The 18,616-nt window shown below is 42.1% G+C and overlaps 1 protein-coding gene across 1 annotated transcript; it reads left to right on the forward strand.

Moving 5' to 3' along the window:
- The first annotated feature begins 13,429 nt into the window (after positions 1 to 13,429).
- ckmb (creatine kinase, muscle b) lies at positions 13,430 to 17,770 on the forward strand. The gene is made up of 9 exons (XM_083886290.1): positions 13,430 to 13,549; positions 14,766 to 14,878; positions 15,056 to 15,152; positions 15,255 to 15,409; positions 15,715 to 15,847; positions 16,311 to 16,482; positions 16,637 to 16,760; positions 16,877 to 17,066; positions 17,177 to 17,770. The coding sequence occupies exons 2-9, from the start codon at positions 14,786 to 14,788 to the stop codon at positions 17,353 to 17,355; spliced, it is 1,143 nt and encodes a 380-aa protein (XP_083742416.1). The 5' UTR covers positions 13,430 to 13,549; positions 14,766 to 14,785; the 3' UTR covers positions 17,356 to 17,770.
- The last annotated feature ends 846 nt before the right edge of the window (positions 17,771 to 18,616 follow it).

An 18,616-nucleotide genomic window follows, 5' to 3' on the forward strand; every position in this document is an offset into this window, starting at 1 on the left:
AGTTTTCTGGGAAATAAAACAAAGAATCTGTTATATGGTTATTCAACATTTGTTCATCATCATCATCTTCTTAGTGTTTTATCTGATCTTATGGTTATGGTGTTTGCCTTATTGTATTTTAACTTTCTTTATTTTACCATTTGGTATCTGTTGTGCAGCACTTTGGTAACTTTGTCGTTTATAAAATGTGGTATACAAATAAAGTGGGCCGGATCACATTTGGTAATTATTGCTATCAACAGCGATGCAAATATTTTCACAAGCACTAACTAGGAATACAATTTAAGTAGCTATGAAGAAAAGTTCCCATTAAACCATCAACATTTACTGTCATGCACATGTATGCAAAATCTACTCTTCATCATTTTTCCTTAGTTGAGGGCATTAGTTAAATTCACTGAGGCTGCAGCTCCCTGACAAACGTGACAGGAGTGCAACTCCCAAGCTCCTTGAAAAAAACCACCCCCCAGCTTCTTCCAAATGTATTCCACCTGTTTCTAGAAGCTAAACTACTACAAACATGCATGTCAGTCAAAGTGAATCTGGACATGTCCTATAAAGTGTTCAATAGAATAGAATAGAATGCCTTTATTGTCATTATACAAGTTGTACAACAAGATTTACTTGATTTCACCTTGAAAGTGCATACAGCTAAAAACAAAGAACAACAACAACAACAACAACCAGAGTATGGGTCAAAAAGGACATTAAAAAAAAGTGACCCTAGTTAACGTGAGGTGGGTTTTCGGTTGCAGCGTACTACATTAAAAGGATAAACAGCCATCAAATTCTTATTGCACAGTATGAAATAGCAGGTCTATAGCAGGGTTTAAATATAAATAGTGCATTTCTATGAGACGTGACCCATAGCAGGGTATAAAAAATAAATAAGACTATTTCCACAGTATGAAATGTAATTTTTTTTCAGTATATTAAATATATAAATATAAATATCACAGTGTGAGATGTGATTTTAGCAGCATATAGAATATAAATATCACAGAATGAAATGTAATTTTGCAGTATATAAAAATATAAATATAAATATTTGCACTGTATGGAATGTAATTTAAGCAGGATAAAAATCTGTATATACAATATAAGTATTGCACAGTATATAAGTATTGCACAGTATATAAGTATTGCATAGTGTGGGGTAAATTATTAAATAAATAAGCATTTCATTTTCTTTGTTGACACCATTTACTTATCTTCACTTCCACAGCCTTGTTTATTACCGGACATTTCTGGCCGAAAACGCTATAGAAAGACCATAGGAATGTTGAGCGTTCCCACCTCAGCCTTTGACCCCTGTACGTACGGCCTCTTAAAACTAGCTTTATATAGTAACTTTTTATTTAGCACGTTTCAAAACGAGGCTACAAAGTGCTTTACAAATAAAAAAAATAATGAAATTAACAACACTCCCCAACAAACCACAAAGACAGATTATATAAAACAAATCAAAGCAGTGACCCAGAAAAAGCCCTGTTGTAAAAATCTGTTTGTTTTTAAAAGGTCTAACAGAGGATTAAGAGCTTGCCAGTCTGATCTCTAGTGAGTGAGGGCCTGCACTAAAAAAAACCATAGATATTGAACCAGTAACTCAAAACTCTGACCAGAATAATACTCAGAACGTTAGAATGAAAAACCATGGTTTCTTTACATAGAATTTGTGGTTTTAGTGCTATAATTTGCTATAATTGTTAATAAATGCATCATGGGAAAATATTAAGTAGTTGCTGTTCGATGAGCTACAAAATGAAAACCAGAAGAATTCAGTGTGCAGTCAAAAAAGCTTTTAAAATGTCCTCTTATCATTTGACATCAAAGGATCGTAATATACGACATCACTTTTTACATTTGGACATCAAAGAAACACATTTGTCATTAAAATAGCGTCGCATACGAACATATAGAACACGTTAGAAGAGGTGAGAGGTGCAGTTCTTTAGTGACGGCAAAGTCAGGAAAAAAAGATGAGGAAAGCCTTCAAAGAGATACACGATGCATTTAAAGGGCTGGATTTTCAAGAACTCGCCTTGGAATGTTCGGACAGTGAAAAACCCTTCCCAGAACCGTTCTCCATCATACCCGTGGATAACTACAAGGAAATTGTTCGACTGTTATTTATTTCCAACGAGGACGACTCTGAGAGTGACTGCGATGCAGAGTCTCCGGAAGGGAAAATCCGGACGTACAAGAAAGGTCAATACATCTCCATCAGCTCCGACGGCATGCTCCTCTTCTGGACCGACGCCTTTGAGATATCAAATACGATTGTACTACACAACCAAATCGATGCGCTTCCTTATTCGCACGACAGGAAACTGTGTGTCAAGGACATGGTGTACATGAAAGAACTGGAACAGATGGCGATCGGCCTCGACAGGGAAGTGTTGTTCTGCAAGTGCATCGAGGATCCCGACGAGTTTGCACCCATTCACTCTTTAGTAGTCGAAGACCACAAAGTGACCACGATGGACTACTGGTCCAACGGGAGTAAAGCAGTTTTTTCCTACGGTGATACGGGAGGTTATTTGTACGTGTTTGTCACGTACGTTATTCAGGTGCACAGCCTCTTCCGCCCACAGATGTACGAACAACCCGCCGGGCAGGGGTATCCAACTATTTATGTTACAACCATGCTCCAAAAGACCTTTAGCAAATTTCTTAGCTTCAAAGTACACCTGTTTAACGACGAGTGCAGGCGGATCGAATTCTTCCCGATGATCAACTCGTTTGCCGTTTGCAGCGTTTCATGCAAGATGATGGCCCTCACGAGCCTCCCTGCTTCGAGCAGAATCAAACCTTCCAAAAAGGTCTTTGAGAGCAAAGGAAATAACGAGTTTTTCCGGTGCTTTGAATACTGGCCTTTAGGGTACGTCTTGACCGGCGGCACTGACGGTGTGGTGCGGCTGTGGTTGCCAAACAGAACCCTGTCCTGTGTCTATGAACTGACGGGACACGTCAAACCCATTACACACATCAAATACAATATCAAGGACAAGATGTTCATCAGTTTATCCAGTGACCTGAATGTGCGCGTGTGGTTTGAGGACCTGCTGTGCAGACAAAGCTTCATGGCCGATGGTATGGAACAAGCCCCAATCTCCAGTGTGTATTATAACATACACAACAACGAGTTGGTGCTGGCCAACTCAAATATAGCTAAATGTCTTGGAAGAGGAACAGACTTTTGCAAAAACCTGTTAAAAAAGCATGCCGAGACTGCCTACCCGGATGTCTTAGAATACTGCATTCTTCAAACATATGTGGAGCAGCTTCAGGGTCTGCTCACCGCAGACTCTACTGAGGAACTGGACAGTGCAGACAAGACGGGGACTGAACAACAAGGGACTACTTCCAAAATGAGACGCGTGATCAAGATTCAGAGAAGAGATGCATTGAAGAGGAAGCCGGAGAAGGGCCAGCAATCGGAAGATCAGACTGAGTGCGAGTCAGAATCACTTGAGACCTCAGAAACCATAGGTTGCACTCATTTTATTGACTATTGGTCCCTCGCTCCATACACGCTGGCATTGGTTAAAACGGTCAAGAAGAAGCCTAAACCGAATGCAGAGAAAAAAGACTCATCCTATGCCTATACTTCAAGAACCCAGAGCACAGAGACATCCCAGGCTTCAGACTCGCTGATCAGAGAATCGGACCTCAAAGGAACAGCCCTTCTTGAATCGAAAGCACATCACGCTCAGGCCAAGCACGAAGACGACAGTGACCTGAAACAAAAATGTCAGACGGCAGCGCCGTGTTTGAAATGGACGAGAACCAAATATGGACCCGTGCTCAAAATTTGCAAAAGGAAACCACTCAAGAACAATCTCCTCAAAGATCCGCTGGAAATCCTTCTTCAATTAAAACCAAAATCGGCTCAGACTGAGCTCACCACAGAGTCTACTGAGGTGATAGCGTACTCCCTGACCATTCAGAAGTCAGATCAGTCAGAGGAGAAGGAATCCGAGCAATCTTCAGAGAGTGAAGAACCCTCAACCTCTTCAGATACAGAATTGCCGGAGACCTCGCAAATCGAAGTTGACCCTGACCTTGAAAAACACCCTGTGACAGCAGCACCATTGCTGAAATGGATTAGAACCAAATATGGCCTCGTACTCGAGGCCCACGATAGAAAACCGTCACAGAACACCCTCCTCAAAATTCAACTGGACACCCTTCTTCATCAACCTGTGTCTGAGACCCTTGTCAAGGAGGAGCCTGGAGAACCTTTAAAGCAAAGAGACTCAACAGTGACCTCAGAAACACACTCACACTCTCCTGAAGCCCTGCTGAGCCGAGCCTGTACTGAGTTTACAAAGGGCCCTCTGGACGTTGGCCCCGAAACAGTCTGTTCACCCGAAACACAAATGTCTCAGAGTTCCCTACACAAGTATATCAGAGATGTCGCTGACCCTGAACACAGCTCTTCTTCTTTCGATTTTGAGACGGAAAGTGAAAGCGAAGAGCCTAAACAAGCATCTGCAGCAAAGAAATCGCTCAGAGACACCGACTCTCCTTGCTCAGCGGCGCCGTTGATGAAATGGACGAGAACCAAATACGGACCCGTGCTCGAGCTTCAAAACAGGAAACCTGTAGCGAGACAGGTCAAAGATCCACCGGACCCCTTTTTTCATTTAAAACCACATTTGCTTCAGACTCTGCTCAGCAAAAGTCCCAAGCAGGAAATGGACAGTTCAGACGAAGAGGATTCAGAACAATCTTCAGAACACAGCGCAATCGACTGAACTCTCCTCAGTCAGCAGCAGCAGCAGCAGCAGCAGCAGCAGCAGCAGCAGCAGCAGCAGCAGCGTTATTTGATTCTGACAAGAACCAAAACTAAAAGTAAAAGAAAAAGTAAAACGGCAGTGTTTCTCTGTAAGATCACGCTGGAATATTGCTGTTCCTCAATTATATTTAAAAATATATATATATATATATATATGTATTACACACCCTATTACTGAAATGAAAACTTAACAGTGGACTCGTCTTTCTTTCTTTCTTTCTTTTCCACGTTTGTGTGTATGCGAGTGCATGTACGCTTGTGTTGCGTGACGAGGTGCTAAGCACATAAAAATGAGATCGATTCCAAGATGGAGAGTGCAGATGAGACTTCACACTGGCAAGACAACGCTGCTCCTAGAAACCAACAGACACGGGCCATAGCAGGGACAGTTCTGGTGTAAGAGGATGTGATTGTTCACACGTTTAGTCATGACACGGATACATGCAAAAGAGCTTAAAGAGACACTGTGTAGTATTTATGGGTTTATATAACCCAAAATCCACTTTTTTATACATATTATGTGCTCCTGCATTGTCTAGTCGCTGTATAATAGTTTTCGTTTCATTTTCGTAGTGTTTTAAAAAGTCATGTAAAATAACATGGTTGCGGGCCGCGGTTGCATAGCCACTGTTAGCAGAGAGACGCCATGTTTCTACCGGAGCCTGTAAGGACAAACGCGAGAGAACAAATCAAGCGTCTCTTTACTTGTAGCTGAAGTCCCGCCTCCACTCTCTCCGCTTTGTCTGCTACGGCCGCGGTAGCTCCGCCCTCTCCCTCGCCTCACGAACCTCATCTGCTGACACGGAGAAAGACGACGAGGACGACATTTGACCGGCTGAGGACACCGTAGTGCTCAGGGAAGGGAGGGGGTGAGCAGAGGAGCAGTTCTTTGTTGTAAATTTCAGCCTCTCCTCTAGATGGCACTATAAACTACTTACTTCACCTTTAACTCCAGCTTGACTTGGTTTGTTCAATATTAGTTTTTATTGCATAGAGCAGGGGTCTCAAACTGGCGGCCCGGGGGCCACATGCGGCCCCCCCAATCGATTGCATGCGGCCCCCCCACTTAACATCATGCGATAATGAAAACATGGCCCACGACCTCACTGTCTTTCGAACACAGTGTGTAGCTGAGGCTCAGCTGCCAGCGAGGTGATAGAATATAATATATGTTTGCAAGCAATGTTTTTTATAACAGTAATAATAAGTCATTTGGTCATAATTATCCCATTATTAAATGTATCATATACAACATTCATTTACATATATAAATACACTTTTTAGGGCCCGAGCCACAAATGGCAGTGGCCGAAACGGCTCCTGGTACAAATTTTAATTACAGTTGTCCACACTATTATTTATGCAATTTAAAATGTCTGTTTTGGATATTAATACATTAATTTTGCATCATAAATAGTATTATTAAGTATACCTGTGATGCAGCATAAATAGTATTAAAGGTGAAGTAAGTAGTTTATAGTGCCATCTAGAGGAGATGCTGAAATTTACAACAAAGAACTGCTCCTCTGCTCACCCCCTTCCCTTCCCTGAGCGCTACGGTGTCCTCAGCTGGTCAAATGTCGTCCTCGTCGTCTTTCTCCGTGTCAGCAGATGAGGTTCGTGAGGCGAGGGAGAGGGCGGAGCTACCGCGGCCGTAGCAGACGAAGCGGAGAGAGAGGAGGCGGGACTTCAGCTACAAGTAAAGAGACGCTTGATTTGTTCTCTCGCGTTTGTCCTTACAGGCTCCTGTAGAAACATGGCGTCTCTCTGCTAACAGTGGCTATTCAACCGCGGCCCGCGACCATGTTATTTTACATGACTTTTTGAAACAATACGAAAATGAAACAAAAACTATTATACAGCGACTAGACAATGCAGGAGCACATAATATGTATAAAAAAGTGGATTTTGGGTTATATAAACCCATAAATACTACACAGTGTCCCTTTAAGTATACGTGTGATATCATGATGCAATATTGTGAACAGTTGTTTTTTTTCCCCCACTTTTTGTTCTCTAGACCGGCCCCCTCTTGACCACAATAGATGCGCATTGGCCCTCAGGTCATTTGAGTTTGAGACCCCTGGCCCGAGAGCATCCTGACCAATTTCCAATATTGCACATTCCACATATTTTTGAGAGGAGCCATGGAAATGTCATTTTTTTTGACAAGTTATTTTCCGAATTTGCACCCGTGTGCAAAGTCAAGTCGAGTCAATTATTATTATTCATATCGCCCAACATCGCTAACACAATTTGCCTCAGGCCTTACAGTCTGCACAGACTCACATCGAGTGAGGAAAAAACTCCACAAAAACCTCAGGAAGAGGACGGATCCTCTCCCAGGACGAACAGACGTGCAGTAGGTGTCACATGCACGGAACAAGTTCAGCAGAATATAAACAAAATGCACAAAGAGAGACAAACATAAAATACATAACGGTTGCATAGTAACTGCATTAAAAGAACATACAGCTGTCTGAGTGGTTAATATTAAAACTCAGGTTACATAGATCCAGTCATGTTTTGAAATCCTCTGGTGTAATAATGTGTGTGTGTGATCCTTACATTTAAATTTGTCTCTTTACATTAATTCGTGAAATACGAATTGAAACACGAGTAGATGGAGGAACGGAGGGGAGGAGAGACAGAATGACAGCTGACGCCATGCAATTCAATAGGGAGAAGTCGCACTGGAGACCCAGTTAGGTGGCACTAAAAATAGCATCACACCGGTCACCCCGAGGCCCTACAACCCCGGCCTGCCACTCACCCTATGACCCCCACCTGCTCGCGGGAGATTCTCAGGCTTCTGTCTCGGAGAAAATGTGTGAAAAAATGCTTATTTTCTTCACTGATGACACACAAAGAACAAGAAACAAAACATTGAATACTAAAAATAAAGTTTATATGACACATTTGTGCTGTTCTGTCTAAGAATTTATGCGTTCCTCTGGCTTGTCAAAACCAAGATTTTGAGACATACCGTACAGTGCAAATGTGTTGTTTTTTCATGTTTGTCAAATTCTGTGATCATTGGCATTTGGATTGAAACGATGTGAGTGAAAGACGGGTGTGTGAGGTCAGTGAGTTTAACTCATACAACATGTGTGTACGTGATGCTCCAGCACGTTTAGAACAAACCTGGTGTAACAGATCGTTTTCACAGCAGATATTTTTTTTTGACGTGAGTATAGGATAAATACAGGTTTTACCAATAGCGTTAATTAGGGCTTCACTCCAGGCGACGAGAAATAATTATACTGTGTAGTCGTTTGATTTCGCATATTTATAAAACAACAAACCTTACACTTTTGCACAAATACTGTACATATACATCAAATAAACTGTCAGTCCCTGACATCAACCACTTCTTTCACATGTTCAGAATCACCTGCTGTTTTATCATCACACATAATTAACCATATAGACCGTTGTGCTGCATAAATGTCACATCTCATTGGCCCCGCATGTTGTTACTCCTCTACATTTAGCCCCCGCTCACTCTTTCCAGTTCCAGCACTTTAACCATGCACACACGACGAAGGAGTCGTCTTACAAATATCTGAGTCTATTCCTGGGTTCCTCTAACTGTTAACGTGCTGCAGTTCAGACATGAAGAGTGCGGGTCAAATCTGCAGAGTTTGAAGGAAAAAATGACACACAGTCAGCCCTTACTGGTGCCTCGGAAAATCCTTGATTTTAAGGATCATGTGTTTTGATTTGTTGACTTTAAATCAGCTCAGGTTTGAAACGCTAAAGTTGACAATGATGAATACAAATCAAAAGAAAACACCCATGAAACTCTGGTGAATATACGTATATATGCACCCTTTCACATCGCATCTGACTTTCTTTGAGTGCAGAAGTTGCAGAGCGGAGAGAGAGAGAGAGTCTGTATTAATGCACATACACGCGACAACATGAATGTGCATCATTGGCAAAGACCATGCCAGTTGTTCCTGGCAACGCCCATGTGTGAATGTGTGAATGCATGTAACCTACAACTGCTCCCACAGACGTCTGCTGTGAATAAGAGTCTGTTCAGAGAACAGGTGCCGATAACTCGATTTGGAAAGTGTGGTAATAAAATTATAGTTATATATAAAAGTTCATGCCACTCCTGACACACTCTGTTTGGTGGGAGCCCATGGTCAAGGGGGAAAGGAATTGGGCTTGGGCCAAGGACTGGGGTGCCCATGAGCAAGGCACCCAATGCCCATTGATCCCTAGGGCACAGACAAGTGCTGCCCACTGTCCAGCTTCTGTGTTTGTTTACTACTGGTGTGTAAAAACGATGGGTTAAATGCAGAGGTCAAATTCACGATCACTGAGCTGCAGTAACAATACGACGACATGGCCTGTTAACGATGACTTCCTTCATTCATTTATAATCGGCTACTAAGTAGCACAATGTTACATCGACACCATTCAACAGAACGTATGCATTGCACAAACGACCGTGTTCCTGCTTGTCCAAACGTTTGCACACGCACCAACTCTGAGGTCTCAGGCTCTGCAAACCGTTTCATCCCCCGTCTGCTTCATTTACACCAGATCTAGATGATACATTTTCTAATCACAGCTCCAGAAAACAAACAAACAAACAAACAAAAAATGTAAACGCAAAACATGGCATTAATTCATGTCATAATGCCAATTTAACATTCAAATTCTTTTCCCGGGCACATTTTGCTCATGAGATCGAGACAAGAATCATTATATACATTTCACACAGTGTTCCGGGTTACATAACTGCCCTTGGTGCCAGTTTCCACAGGGCAGCTGCAGGGTTCCTGTGCTGTTTGGCTTTGCAGTGTGTGTGTGTGTGTGTGTGTGTGTGTGTGTGTGTGTGTGTGTGTGTGTGTGTGTGTGTGTGTGTGTGTGTGTGTGTGTGTGTGTGTGTGAGCACCGAGGGATACGGTGACAGTCTAAACTGGGATTCTGGAACTGTGCCACAGTGGCATTCAAGCTAAAGAACGAATGGTCTGAATGGGCAGAAGACACACACACACACACACACACACACACACACACACACACACACACACACACACACACACACACACACAGCACATATCACACTTCAGTCAGTGTGACCTTTGAGTTTTTCCACACCCCTTTTATGCATCATAGCAATTAACGGCTTACGTACCTTATACCTGTGTGTGTGTGTGTGTGTTAATAATAATTTGACCTTTGCAACTGTGCCATTTAACTTCACTTACTTCTCAGTGATCGTTTTCATCTTATCACATTTGTTTTACTAACCTATTGTACTTTTCTAATGTGGTCTCTACATTGACACTCTGTGGTTTATATGCACATAAGATCAAGCTCACAGTGACTGGTCAAGAGTCATTTTGTAATTCACATCTGTTAATGGTCAGGCCATGGTGGTGAAACTGCAGCCCACGTGTTGATTCCGTGTCAAACTCGAGGCCCGTGGGCCACATCTGGCCCGTTGTACAATTGTATTTGGCCTGCAAGATAATATGTTAAATCTTTATTGTGCCTCTGTTGACTCACTAATTAGTGCCACACACAAGAGTTACCTTGGCCATAAAAGAAACAAACACATTAAAGCTGCAGAGCTGGAACCAAAGGGGGGGGGGGTTATGAGGGGGGCTCAGGCCTTCGGTTATATTTACTCTTATAGATGTAAACGATGGAGTGCAACAAATATTGGAAACACGTGATTACAGGCCTGTATGTGCTGGAATACAGCAGAGGAAATCAGATGGAGATTGCTTTATTATTATCCTGGAAAAATTGTGATCTTTTGAGAGTGCATATAACTTTGAAACAGCCGTTCCAGTGTTGACATTTAGCCCTTCTGGTGCTATTATGTCACTTTATTAAAATATCTTCACATCTGATCAAAATTTAAAATTTAAAAATTTCATCTAGAAGTTTGCTTGATTCATAATTTGATGATTTGACATCGTCTGGCTCTCGACTTGGACACAGTTTTTAATTTCAGCTCCCACTCTAATAGAGTTTGACGTGGTTGATTAACAGTAAACAAAGTGCAAAGTAATGCACATTGATCACATGGAGGACACTCATTTAGCACGTAGACTGGATGACTTGCTCGTCTGAGAGGAAGACCACAGTCGATCAGTTTGGGGAACTGTGTCTGTCTTGGAGATGTGGGTATGTTGTGCCTGTGGCACCACAGGGGAACTGTCCTGGCCCCTTTCCCTGTTCACACACCGTTCACACCATACACATTGGACTTTATGTACAAGTCTGAGTCATGCCACATCCAAAAATACTTGGATGATACAGTGATCGTGGCATGTATTAGGAATGGAAAGGGAGGAGAGTACAGGCAGTCGACTTCGGAGCGACGGGAGCCTCTTACTCCTGGATTCATCAAAAACCACAGAGATGGTGGATTATCACAGGTCTAAACCAGTGAACATCCATAGTGTGGACAGTAAATACCTCTGTGTTAGATTTTTTTTATATATACATTATTGGGTATTTTGTTTTCTTTAATCAATTACAATGTATTGCTGTGCTTTGTGTGATTGTTTTTGTGAGCTGAGCGATGATTGAATTTCCCAAAGGAGATTAATAAAGTACTTACTACTCAGTCAGTCAGTCAGTCTATCTATTCGTAAGTCAGTGCTTCAATGATTCCATTGGCCCTTTCAAGCTTGTAATGTTTTGAGAAAGCTTCACATTTTGCTTTTTCCTGTGTCTCAAGTCACGAGTCCTGTCCTAAAGCAATGACACAATGACACTGTTTACACAAACACAAGCACTACCTGTCTTTGTTTGTCTTCTCAACCCAACACCCAAGTGTTTGACTTTAAGCATTGTTAACAATAATGTTCAAAGCACTTGTTAAAGGGGTTCCATCAAAGGGAACTAAAATGGCCTCCTGTATGAAGACTAAACAAGGTTTTCTTTACACTGTTAAGTACATTTGGGTATTGTAGATCTTGATCTTAATAAAGAAAGAAAGAAAAACTTTTCTAAATAAAGAAAAACTATTTATATAAATAGTTTTTCTTTATTTAGAAAAGTTTTTCTATATATATGTATATATATATATATATACATATATATACAGTATATGATATTATAATTATAGAAAATTTCAAGTCATTACAAGATACTTTTTGTTTTCTAGAAGAAAGTCAGCTCAGTGTCAAAGTGCATCAGTGCAAATGGATCATTTCCTGAATTTCAAAAATTCATTTAAATTATTCCTTAAGAGGTTTGCAAATATTTTCAACTAATCCTTGTTCAGGACGATGCCGACTATTATGATGGTAAATTTCAAGTCATTCTGAGATACTTTTTGTTTTTGAGAAGAAAGTCAGCTCACTGTCAAAGTGCATCAGGGCAAATGGATCATTTCCAGAAATTCAAAAATTCATTTAAATTATTCCTTAAGAGGTTTGCAAATATTTTCAACAGATCCTTGTTCAGGGCGAGGTTGACTATTAAGATGGTAAATTTCAAGTCATTCCGAGATACTTTATGTTTTCGAGAAGAAAGTCAGCTCACTGTCAAAGTGCATCAGAGCAAATGGATCATTTCCTGAATTTAAAAAAATTCATTAAAATTATTCCTTAAGAGGTTTGCAAATATTTTCAACAGATCCTTGTTCAGGGTGATGCCGACTATTAAGATGGTAAATTTAAAGTCATTCCGAGATACTTTATGTTTTCGAGAAGAAAGTCAGCTCACTGTCAAAGTGAAAATTTTCAAATAATATTTTGTTACGGTGAAAATAAGATCATTGTGAACTGTTATCAAACATGAAATCAGGATTGTGTTGGAGGAAAATCAGATGTCTGCTCACGTCACCACGTGTTCCAACCCCACAGTTTCTACACTGTCACATGATGTGTGTGATTTAATATCTGTCTGCGGGTAGATTACACCTGAGATCTATCACGTTACCAGTGGGGGGTGGTGATGTTGGCACTTGTTCGGCACGAGTTTGACTTTGACTGTAACTTTGAGCCCAGACAAGCTGTGCACCTACCGATTATGTAGTTTTAATTATTGACACGTTCAAATAAAAACATGACGGAACTTAACGTTTTTCCTGCATGTGATTTGTCAGATGTCAGACATTTGCACACTACTGTCACTATGTCGCGCTACGTGACATCCGACACCGTGAGACGTAACACAGCTCACACATGTAGGTGTCTTCACTGAGAGCACCGTGGATCAAAGAGGTTAAATATGTCATCTTGAACATTTACTAGTGTAATACAAACTAATTAATATAACACCTGAATATGATGAGATTATACTGTCTCACTGGGGGAAGTGGACAAAAAGAGACAGGTGGGGTTTGTGTGATCCTGGAACAAGAATTTAATGTTTTAGTGCTATTTTAAATTTGCATTAAATGTATTTTTACAATACATAAAATAGTGGGCACATGTATTATATGTATGGTGGTATATTAATTTCCTGCAGGCAGAAGGTGAAGAGGTTGAAGTGAGCAGCTGCAGCTGTTCCTTGTCTCCCGTCTCATCTCTTGTCGAGTGTCGGTGTTGGTGTTGGTTTTTTCCTTTTAGAAACTCATCCCGGGGACAGAAGACCGGCCGCGACCAATCAAACGAGGGTCCCCCCAAGTTCAGTCGGCCAATAGGGACACGGGTTGTGGTATAAATACTAAAGTCCACCACCTGACAAAGTCGGGCAACCCTTACATTTGGTGGACAGGATCTGATCCCGGGATCTGTTACCTCTTTCTTTTCTCCTAAGCAGGTAAAAAAAGCGAACAAGTATCTTGATTATGGTGCGTTCTTGACATGCAGTATGGACAAAATCATCCATGACAAAACCTCATGAACAAAAAAAAATATGCTCTAAGAAGGGGAAACATTTTCTACCAAATATCTGTCATACAGATTTCATCATAGCATTTTTTGTCTTGGATTCCTCTAAAGCTTTGCACGTTTTTTTTTCTTCTTCTTCATATGGAAACTACTTTGATCGTTTTACCATCAGTGAACTCAACTCTGTATCTTGCTTTTTTCTTCTTCTTCTTTTGAAAGACACTGAATCTTGTTTCTTGGTTTCTTGGACGTGGGTGGCACCTGTCCGCTGTAGTAAACGGGCAGCGTCAATGTCACTCAGCTGTTGCTGACGTTAGCAGGGAAAGGTTTCGAGGTGTCGCTTAGTGAATAGTTCACTTCATTTGAGACATGAGACGTGCGGAGCCATCTGTTAGCCATGCAAGCGTTGACCTTTCAGTGCAGCGCACATGTAAAGAATGATGGCTGTGGGGTCGTAAAGCTATTCCTGACCCCACAAATCTATTCTGCAGCTGCAGCTCTGTGGATTCCAGTTTCCAGCACTTAGACATTTTGTCTTAATTTGACTTTAGGTAAAGGATCGCGAAGCTCTGAATTTATCTGTGTGAGAATATATATAAAAAAATGATTCCCTTTTTTGTCAAGGAATTAATAGAAACATGTTATTAAAAAAAAATGTAGTCATGTAAATGCATGTTTTTCTTATTGTTTGCTCCTCGTAGAAACAGTAACCACACTATATTTAATATTGTCCAGAGCTTAAGAGAGAATAATTCACCATGATCTGCTAAAGACTCCGTGCAAAGTGAGGGGCACAGTTACACTATTTATAAACGGTGGTGTGAAGGTGGGTTGGGGGTGGGGTTAAGGCAGAGGGTCAGACAGAGACACATGTAGTGATGGCCAAAAGAAAGAAAGAAAGAAAGAAAGAAAGATAGAAAATGAGAAAACGGTGTCTCCTCTTCACCAGAAGACTCATAGACAGACTCTTTGAAAAACTTGGTGAAGTGCCAGATAAGAAAAATGGTACTCATCAGGCTTAATTAACCCTATGTTGACGTCTGATGAGAAAAATATATTTTGTTCTTTTAAAAAAAAAAAAAGTCACAGTTCTCCTCTGCTATTAAATAACTCTACGCGGTGTCTGTTTGTTGCCCTTTTCTCAGACGGAGTAAGAATCGCAGCCATGGCAAAGAACTGTCACAACGACCTCAAAATGAAGTTCTCCGTGGACGAGGAGTTCCCCGACCTCTCCCTCCACAACAACCACATGGCCAAGGTAGGAATCCGAACTCACGTGTTGCCTCCTCATCACTGCGCACACACACCCAAACCTGCACAGTGACATTTAGCATCAGACGTCATTTCGATCCCTGCACTACATTTTTACCTCGACAAAGAATGGAGTCGCGTGACTGTGACGTCATCTGACCCGTACCTGTGTCGTCTGCTGCAGGTGCTGACCAAGGACATCTATGGCAAACTGAGGGGCAAATCCACCCCCAGTGGCTTCACCGTGGATGACGTCATCCAGACTGGTGTCGACAACCCTGGTAAGAACATAAGAGCGTCATCGGCATAGAGATTAGTAGACCACGCGAGTTGGAGAGACCTCAAATAACAAGTGCATAACTCTTTTGCCTTTTTTTCGTTAGGTCACCCCTTCATCATGACCGTCGGCTGCGTTGCTGGTGACGAGGAGTCCTACGAGTACTTCAAGGAGCTGTTGGACCCCATCATCTCCGACCGTCACAGTGGATACAAACCCACCGACAAGCACAAGACCGACCTGAACTTCGAGCACCTGAAGGTTAGGAGAGTACACGTGCATGATCGCGGTCAGTTTACCCACAATGCAAGTCTTGTGTTGACTGCAGGTTTTTCTAAAGCAGAGTTTAAAACAATGGCGATATTACACACAATGATGCATCTTCATTATTGTGTGTAATGTAGCCACTGTTTTGTGTTAGGTTTAGTATAAAATAAGGGCTTCTCCCAAGGTGGTTCTCTATCTATCAGCCTGATTTTATGCACATTTTAGATTTGACAGATAGAAGAAACATAAACGGACACAGTCGTTTTACTGAATACGTTGTGTTTTTCCTATTCTTTCAGGGCGGTGACGACCTGGACCCCAACTATGTGATGTCCAGCCGTGTCCGTACTGGCCGCAGCATCAAGGGATTCACCCTGCCCCCCCACAACAGCCGTGGCGAGCGCAGAGCCATTGAGAAGCTTTCCATTGAGGGTAATTATCCGTAGAGCTGAAACGGTCAATCGATGAATCGATTATTAATCGATTACTATTTTGATAATCGATAATCGGGTTGAAGCTTTTTTCATGATTAAAACCAGATTTCTGATTGTTTCAGCTTCTTAAATGTGAATATTTTCTTGGTTTCTTTTGCTCCACATAACAAAGAAATCATTAAAACTAAATCATTTTGGTTTGTGGACAAAAACGAGACATTTAAGAACATCGTCATTTCCAGGTTTGACGAACACTGATCAACGTTTTTTAACATTTTATGACATTTTATGAACTAAACGATTCATCGATTCATCGAGAAAATAATCGACCGATTAATCGATTACCAAAGTAATCGTTAGTTGCAGCTCTAATTATCTGACTGTTTTTTTTTTTTACAAGCAGCACAAATATCATGTATTAAGTGTTTGGAAGCTGACCTTCCTTTGGTCTTTCCTCTCAGCCTTAGCCAGCCTGGACGGTGAGTTCAAGGGAAAGTACTACCCCCTGGAAGGTATGACCGACGCCGAGCAGGAGCAGCTGATCGCTGACCACTTCCTGTTTGACAAGCCCGTGTCCCCCCTGCTGACCTGCGCTGGTATGGCCCGTGACTGGCCCGACGGCAGAGGCATCTGGTGAGGAGCACACGTGCACATTGGGGAAAAAAAAAAAGCTTTACTACTGTGTGCGGCTCAGTGGGTCACACATCATTCACATTGTCAGAGTCTTTTGAGCCATCCTGTGGGTCACATTTGTAAATTATCGTTACACATCTTTGCACCAACCCAGGCACAACGAGAGCAAGTCCTTCCTGGTGTGGGTGAACGAGGAGGATCATCTGCGTGTCATCTCCATGCAGAAGGGAGGCAACATGAAGGAGGTCTTCAGACGCTTCTGCGTCGGCCTTCAGAAGGTAAAGCGTTTACAATTTCGTTTCTTTTTCCCCCCGTAAACGTTTGGGTTTAGTCGTAAACATCGTATTCAAACTGAACACTTTCTCTTTCTTTATTTCACCCTTTTGGTGGACAGATCGAGGCGATCTTCCAGAAGCACAACCATGGTTTCATGTGGAACGAGCATCTGGGCTACGTGCTGACCTGCCCCTCCAACCTGGGAACCGGTCTGCGCGGCGGCGTGCACGTCAAGCTCGCCAAGCTCGCCACACACGCCAAGTTCGAGGAGATCCTGACCAGGCTGCGTCTGCAGAAGCGCGGCACAGGTACGGAAAAAAACAAAGTCAATATCGTGGATCGGTCTCAGAGTTGTTGTCCCCCTCACGCTGCCTGTGCTGACTTCCTGGATCTACCCTTCTCTTCCCCCCCTCTAAAGGTGGCGTGGACACAGCCTCCGTGGGCGGCGTGTTCGACATCTCCAACGCTGACCGTCTGGGCTCCTCCGAGGTGGACCAGGTCCAGCTGGTGGTCGACGGTGTCAAGCTGATGGTTGAGATGGAGAAGAAGCTGGAGAAGGGAGAGTCCATCGATGACATGATCCCCGCCCAGAAGTAAAGTGGACAGACAACCAGTGACTGAATGACTGTCTGTGTTTGTATTTTTATTTATACGTCATAAAAAAGAAAATGAACAGGTAGCCTTCTTGTTGAGTTACTTTACAGGACTGAACAAACTGGCTACTTCCTGCTTACTTCTGTCAAGAAGACACTCCTCGTTCCTCTCCACTCCTTCCTTTCTTACTCACCTGTTAACCTCGCTCGTCTTTTTTCCTTCCCTGTCGTTTTCTTTGACTCACCTTCCTGAGTTACACTCTCACTCTTTCATCATCTCTCACACCCATCTTCTTTGTAACATCCTGGGATCAATCCATGCATAGTCTGGTCGTGGCTATGTAGACGCTCCAAAAGTATTTTTTTTTGGTTGTAAAAATTGACTGGACAATTAAACTCTGCCCCATGTAACAATCAGACCTTATTTCTCATGTTTTCTTTTACGGGAAACAACAGTTTCTCTCCACTTTTCAATGGACACACAACAATTCAGGGATGGGGTAACACATCAAAGACATATCTGTGAAAACAACAGACATGAATTAAGAAAGAAAGTCTTTATTTTGAGTCACACATCGTTTCCTTGGAGACATGCAGGATTGCAGGTCGATCGTTTCTATCATTTTTACCCCCATAAGTTAAATGTTGTTGATAACAGCGACATCTTCACACACACACACGCACACACACACACACAGTATACAAAGCAAGGCCTGAACTGTATGTAGAGACAGGTTCACAGAGTGAGGCCCAGTTGTACGCACAAACACAAGTTTCAAAAACTAGTCCTAATCACAGCTTCACATTTTTCAGACAGTGGTGGTGGAACTCTGAACGTGAGACAGATAAACGTGTACACACCTTCAGCCGTCACTGTTGCAATATTATACTTTTAAATCTCCCACAGTAGTGGTGCTGCGTTCTTTGCAAACGCACACGTTTGACTTGCTTGGTTTAAAAAAAAAAAAAAAAGATAATGACTTAAGTAGAACAACCTAGTCCGTGTCAATAACACATGGTCAACGAAGCACTTGGTGGACACTTTTTTCTTTTCTTTTTTTGCTGAATCGTGGTTGATTTGTTCTGTGCGGAACAGGAAGTTAACAGAAACAGTAACTGGAGGTTATAGTCCTGCCTCACCGCTGCACACCTCGCATACTTTTTCAATAACACAGAAGTCTGATTAACAGTCTTAAGTACACAGTACACTCAGTACTGCAGTAATAATGGCATCCGATTGGTCAACAGTCACGCACCCGTCATGA

The sequence above is a fragment of the Microchirus variegatus genome (assembly GCF_963457635.1).
Source record: "Microchirus variegatus genome assembly, chromosome: 3".
In the NCBI taxonomy this organism is placed as follows: Eukaryota; Metazoa; Chordata; class Actinopteri; order Pleuronectiformes; family Soleidae; genus Microchirus; species Microchirus variegatus.